The sequence below is a fragment of the Centruroides vittatus genome, unplaced genomic scaffold (assembly GCF_030686945.1).
Source record: "Centruroides vittatus isolate TY-2023 unplaced genomic scaffold, ASM3068694v2 contig_2828, whole genome shotgun sequence".
Taxonomy (NCBI): Eukaryota; Metazoa; Arthropoda; class Arachnida; order Scorpiones; family Buthidae; genus Centruroides; species Centruroides vittatus.
In genome coordinates, this window is record NW_027121800.1 from 7,002 (window position 1) to 14,391 (window position 7,390).

General features: G+C 30.2%; 1 protein-coding gene across 1 annotated transcript; it reads right to left on the reverse strand.

Moving 5' to 3' along the window:
- Window positions 1-2,980: 2,980 nt before the first annotated feature.
- LOC136972196 (cholinesterase-like) lies at window positions 2,981-5,749 on the reverse strand. Its single transcript, XM_067266751.1, has 2 exons — window positions 4,358-5,749; window positions 2,981-3,161 (listed from the first exon to the last, which is right to left on the reverse strand). Exons 1-2 carry the CDS (start codon window positions 5,665-5,667, stop codon window positions 2,981-2,983), a joined length of 1,491 nt encoding a protein of 496 aa, XP_067122852.1. The 5' UTR covers window positions 5,668-5,749.
- Between the last annotated feature and the right edge of the window lie 1,641 nt (window positions 5,750-7,390).

Consider the following 7,390-nt stretch of genomic DNA (forward strand, 5'->3'; position numbering starts at 1 on the left):
AAAGTGAAATTGACGACTAACTGACTGAGCTGACAGTGCTGACACAGACAGTTACAAATATAACGATCTCATAAACAAACCTCACAAAATAACAATATGGCGGCGAACGCATTTATTGTGTTCTCAGTAAGTTACGTAAGAGCATCAAGTAATTACTCGTTAAGCTAACAGAAGGCGCTCTCAATGACGGAGTGCGGAAAGCTAATAAAGTTTATTATGACTTTTTGAAAATAAAATTATTACAATACAATTTCGACAAGCGTGTCTTGAGTCTTGAGCCTTGACCGTAAAGTCCCGGGAGCCGAGACAGGAGACGTCCCGGGACCCAAACCCTATTTTAACATAAAATTAAATGAAGAAGAAAAAATACATATATAAATAAGTATAATTGATAAAATTTTTGAGTGGTTAAGTGTCATTGCACTTAATTTGTTTTTTTCATTCCTGTATAAATTCTTTATGTTGAAACCTGTTGTACCTTATACACTTACATTAAGAATTTTGAAATATCGAAGTGAAAAAACTTTCAAAGCTACAATATTATTATTCGCTCCATATTTACGACATTAAAAAGCCGTATAATAGGTATTCTACTAATTAAATATAGTGCAAACAGTAAAAATTCTGACTGAAACTGTTTAAAGAAATGCACGTAAGTAATTATAATCCTACGTGTAGCTTTTTATATGTAACATATAGGCAGTGGTGATATTCGAAATATTTAACAAGGGGTTCGCTAGCAGAAAATTTTTCCCTGACAATCACCGACAATGAAATGGAAGTTTTGAATAGAAATAAATACAATACCTTTTCTTGCAACCGTATATCTAACAATCAGTGACGTACTTGGAACGTAGCGAGCCATGGGTGAAGGGCAGGTAACGATAATATTTTAGGGCTGTCGACCCTTTTTTTTAGGCAGGGGTAATCTTTACCGCGAAATGGCGCTTCTGGAAATACACACGTGTCATCATCTCTCGACATACATTATACTTTTTTCTTTCGCTGTCCATAGCCCGACACGTGTTCGACAGCCATCTTGTATTATCTCGCGCGCGTGGCATTCTGGGATCTCTCTTATGACTGGATCAAGAACTCTCTTGAATCGATCGCGATTAAACCTCGATTGAAACGGTCGAGAGAGATCGCACCAAGACATACTCCCTGACCTTGCTCACAATCTAGATTGAAATGCTCGGTACGAACGGGGTATAAGGCTCTAGTTTAGTAGTATTACAGAGTATAATGCGCATATTTTAATATATTTTTAAAAATAAACAAACCCACTGAGAAATGTTCCGTGTGTTTAACAAGGTTCGGGAAACTGAAAATTTTTAAAATAATCCACAATGAAACCGCCACAAGGTTGCTAACCGCCATACGTGGCAACACCAAAAATACCAGCGGAAACGTCAAGAGAGGAGTGCAGAAGAAAGGGGGCGGACAAAAGCTTAATTTTTTAAAAACTGTAATGTATAAACGTCTGTCCACAAGAAAAATTTTTAATTTTACCAGAACTGGCTTTTTTTTTAAAAATTACAACGTACAACTGTCTATCTACAAAAAGATTTAAAATAATTAGTTAAAAATCAGATTTTACAAGATTTTAATTTATACAACTTGTAACCTAAAGGTACAGTATGTCTATATATGGTTTGTGTACTCATTAATTTTTATGTGCTTTCTTCATACTGGAATAAATAAACAATATGCATTATATTACAGTTGACCGAAGAGGGGCATAGCCCGAAACGCGTACAAAGAAGATGTACCGAATCAACTCAACTAAATAAAGATAACTGATGAAAAACTTGCCAGGTGTCTTCGAAATACACTATAAAACTAGTGTTTAATACTTCAGAAATACGGAAAAGGACACGGTTTCATAAAATACAACAAACTACATTATTATTATTGGAGGAAATAAGTGAAAAGTGTGTTTAATAAGTGAATGTATTTACGCTTTAAAAAAGGTGGAGAAACGAATAAAATTAAAAATGAGAAAAAAAACAGAAAGGAAACAGAGGAAAAAAAAGTAAACCAACAGTAATTCAGTGTAAACGCGGAAGACCAAGCGATTATCTAAAAGGTAATGCATAAATGAATGAAAATACAAATCCTATCTGAAGCTTATGATTTTGGCTGGAATTAGAAATTGACTAGCATAAAGACTCGTGTCTTTAAAAATTCATAAAGCAAACCTCTGTAAAAAAAAAAAATTAAAAACTTAAATTAAGAGTTTTGAAGTACAAATGAACTGATTACGTAATTACTTCCTAAAAATATTAAAAATCCAATTTATTTCCCACTGCTACTTTAAAAAACACAAAAATAATCTATTTATATATTAATTATATAATATAATAATATATAATTTCTTGATAGCTTTTCACTGTACAACTTTCTAACCTATACGAAAATAAAGATGCTTGGTAATTTATAAATCAATCTGGTACACGTTTTCAGAAGTAAAAATTTAAGTCGTTAAAACCATGCATTAAAAAAATAAATAAAATAAAAAAATAATAATAAAATAAAATTTCTAAAATTCACTTGTAGTAATCGACTTCAGAATTTCAGTAACTACATTTACTTAAATAATATCTGAATAATATAAGGGATTACATTACGAGGATAACAATAGAAATAGTTTCAAATAATGATGAATTTATTTAATGATCAAAAATATTTAAAATTTATTCACATAAATTTTACAATTGAATAACTGATTAATTTGACCTCGAAAAAACAAAAATGAAATTGGTTAAAAATTCCAATATAAAAAACATTAACAAAATTATATCATAGCGGAATGTCTTGTCTCTTTTCTTAAAATTCATAACAAAATATGGACATTTACGTAAAGAAGAAACATGCTATTTACTTTACAAGTTGTATTTTTTTGTGTTTCTAAATTTTGTTATTTCACTGAAATATTCTTTTATCTGCTTTTATAGCCAATAAATAAATCAATGAAAATTTAAAACCCTTGCATGTACATTTTATTTGTATATTTTCTGAAAAATTCTTTCAAAAATTCACATTTTTTATCCGCTTCTGCTTTCACAAGACGAATGTTTCCGAGAGTGAGAGAAAGCGAGTTACGTTTCTTCTTATCGAACGGTTGCCATTCAAACTCCATTCCTTCATACGTAGGTTTCCTGGGAAATAAAATAATTTAATTGTTAAAAATATCATAGTTACTTTTGTTTTTGGACACCTATTAAACCTTATTTTATAATACAAAATATCCGGTAAAAATATACAATATTAACAAAATTTCATTTAGAAAACGAAGAGATTTATCGAAATAATGTTTGCATTAGAAAAGATAAACTCCTAAGTTTTTATTGCTAAAAATGAGTACAAATGCTGAAGTGGCTGTGTTCAGTGAACCTCAATATGTAATCCTTTAGTTGCAAAAAAACTTATTTGATTCCAGGTGTTGTTTAACACTTGGGTGTAACATTTAGTATTTGAAAGGTTATCATATCTTTCAAACCGCTATCATTACGAAGACATTTTTGGTACTAAATGTCTTCACTTTACTCTATTTAAAAAATCCAATGGGTCGATCCAAGTGACCAGGTTGTCGGTCATTAGGGATTATTTGTCGTCCAGGAAAAAATGTATCAAGCATATTATGTACAGAAATCTCCTAGTGATGTGGTGCACCGCTTGTTGAAACAGTAGAGTCGGTTGTAGCTATTTCCGTTTCTGTATGACGTATCACTACTGAAAATCGTAAAAGTTCTCCATGAAGAAACCATTAAGCGCCTAAAAACATTTTGAGTTACTTTCTCATTTACCTCAAGCAAAATTCCGATAAATGGCAACGACTTTTTAAATAAAACTTTATGATAATGTATATGATTCTGAAACACCATCTATAACTGATTAATTAATGTAATTTAGTATCATAAAAATATTTTATTTCATGTAACTACCTTTGTGGTGTTTAGATAACTAATATTAGTTATCTAAAGCGCTATATAATGCTGCTTATATAATAATTAATACGTATTTGAAATATAGTATGATTCGAAACACAAATATGAAATATTTTAAATATTGGTAGAAGAAAGAATGACCTCAATAAAACTTTTACTTATAAACGGGTTAAAAAAAATTAACGAAAAGTAATACAGCATTAAATAAAACAGTAATCTGTTATAAATTTGTTGGGTTAATTGTTAATTGTTATTATTATGTTGTGTATACAACATAATAAATAAATTATTTAATTTAATAAATATACAATTTAATATAATTCTAAATACAATAATTTATTTATTTAAATGAAATGCTTTATGCATATTTTTATCTTAGAAACACACTTTTTAAAACTAAAGCTTACCCTGTTTTAGCGAACGACGTCCAAAGCTGTATGATTCTCTTGCTAAACAATACTTCATTTTCGGTGTAATCTTTCTGTTTTAATAAAGATCTTCCGAATACGAAATGCAAATCTTCGTTGTGTAAAACTCCCATCCATTTTTTAAACAAAGATTTTATACGAGTATGATTGAACTTATAAACGTAGACTGTGTGATCGTACTGAGAAAGTCTTTCGGCTAAATGTGATATGGGGCATGAAAATGCTGAGTCACCTATAGCTTTGATTGTTTGTTTTAGAATTTCTGAATAGTCATTTTCTGCAACATTTCCTAAATATTCCTTTGCAATACGATCAAGATATTGACCGGTTACTTTGTAAGCTCTACTCATAATATCTTTCGCCTCCGCTTTTGATAAAATTGGATGGTTTTCTATTGCTAAGTATGGATTCAGTGCAATAACGAAGGGAGTGCCTTCATCCTTTACACTGCCCATTAATATCTCGACATCATGAAATTTACCGGCGTCAATATCGTAAAATGGATCGTCAGATAGAAATGGAGGACCCACTTGTGGATGATAATATAATAATGTTTGTTGTCGTTTAATCAATCGCTTTTCAGCTGCAACAATTTCGTATGCACTCTTTTCTCTCATACACGTTAATATATCAGATACGTTACAGCCTACTTCCTGTGATAGTATAGCCGTATTTTCTCTGTTGAATGTAGTATTCACAGCAAAATATTCTTGATAATTGCTCCCACTTTGCAAAATCGCTCTTTTGAATAAGCCTTTAGTAAGAGGAGAGATCATGTGATGAGCGATGGAGATCGCTCCAGCACTCTGGCCGAAAACAGTTATCAAATTCTTGTCACCTCCAAAACTTTCGATATTTTGATGCACCCATTTAAGGGCCATTACTTGATCTAACATGCCCATATTTCCTCGTGCGTCCTCGTTATTGAAATTTGCGAAACCTAACGCAGCAACACGATAATTGAATGTAACTACGATGACGTTTCCCACTGCCGCTATTGGAGCGCCGTCATACAGATTCATATTGGCAGATTCCGTGTTAAATGATCCTCCATATATCCAAACCATGGTAGCAAATGCATTTCTATCTTGCTTTGCGCTAGGTACCCAAATATTGAGATAGAGGCAATCTTCGCTTAAATCTTTAGGATTGCGATCGATCCATTCTAACAACGGGAAAAGCGGGTTTTGCATGCATGAAGGAGATCTTCGTGTTGCATTATATATGATATTTGATTTAATGGTTAAAGGTTGAGGTTGTCGAAATCTTAATTCATTTACTGGAGGCATTGCATAAGGAATCCCATAAAAAGCGTATAAAGTTTTGTTTAACACTTTTATTGTTTTTCCTGCAAAGTTTCCACATACATGGTTATTATTGCTTTGTTTGATGAATTGAAATGCAACGAATAGTCCAAATGTAGCTTTTAGTATTATGTGACTATTCATTTTAGTTGCTGGAATATAGTTATATATACTAAAGATAATTAAAAAATAGTTTTCACAATCGAAAATTTTAAATGTTGTAAAGTTGTAAAGTTTTTAGATTTGAATTTTTTAAAAAGTTGTCTGGAATTCCAGAAATAGAAAGTAACTTTCGAAATTTTTAGCTTATAATCTATCGATATAGTTATTGCTTACCTGCATATGACGAGAACAATTGTTGAATTTTTGCTGTCTTATTCTAACTGTAATTTAACATACACTTAACGGAATGAGGTACAGGTTGCATATTCTCGTTTGACCTAACCAATAGATATGCAGCAATCTCAGAGGAAAATTTTAAAACAATAAAACTATTATAATGATGGATGATATAAAGTCACCATTTGTAATATACTTTTAAATAACATTTTTTTATTTAACAATTATAATTAAATACATCTGTCGTGTAATATTTTAAAATTAAATATTTCTCGGCTAATGTATTTTTGTACAGTTCGCCTTGTATTAAGTTTCGAAAAAAGCCGAAAAAACAATAATTGTATAATTGTAGATGCCAAAATAAAAACATTTTTAAATTGATTATAATAGTTTTTCATTATTAAATAAACGTATATATAATGTATCAATAGTAAAAACATGTGCATATATATATATATATATTATATAATTTTGCAAATATATAAATAAATAAATATATATTTATATATTTGCAAAATTATGTGTACAGTACATTAACAATTAAAATCGGGTTATTTCCTTTAAAAGGAAATTGTTTTTAAATCGTAAGTGTATATATAGCCTCTCAGTTTATATTTCGTTCAAATTAATTTAACTTTGAAATTGCGGGACATTGAGTTCGTTTCTAAAGGCAATTACAATAACACTTTTAACTTCAAGTTAAGGCTTAATGCTGATTGCTTTTCTTATGTGAATTAAAACTGTTAATTTAAATAACTATTATTATAACCTTTTGCTATTTGAAAAGACAGCAATACTGTTTTATTTAATTAACGAAAAATATAGACAAAAGATTTAGATTAAGTGGCAAGTAATATGACGATGGAATGTTTACAAACACCACTTTAAATTACGTCATTTCTTCTGCGTAAATTTGTGCAGCGGAAATTTAGTTATAGGTTGAATTGTGCCGTGAGATCAAAAAATGCTCGTAAAACATTGCCTTATCAATCCAACCAATCGAAACCAATCCAGTGCTCCTCACCCTTTTATCCGGATTGTTTACATTGCAGAATAGCAAGTAAATATGGATAATAGGCCCTTTTAGCACACATAAAGAAGAAAAAGTTAAAAATGAAGAGAATTCTATATACACGAAGATGAATTTTTGTAAATTTGTTAATGTCTTCATTAAAGAAAAAAGCAGAACTGTAATGTCCTTCAAATAAATTTTTCAAGTACGAATATTTATTATTGTTCTGTTGGCTGTAATGACCTCTGCATTATAATGCCAGTGTAGAAGGAAAACTGTATAAAGAAAGTAACCATTGTATACGATAATTTATATAAAATTTCCATTTTGAATTTTGAACAAAGCTACAAATGATAT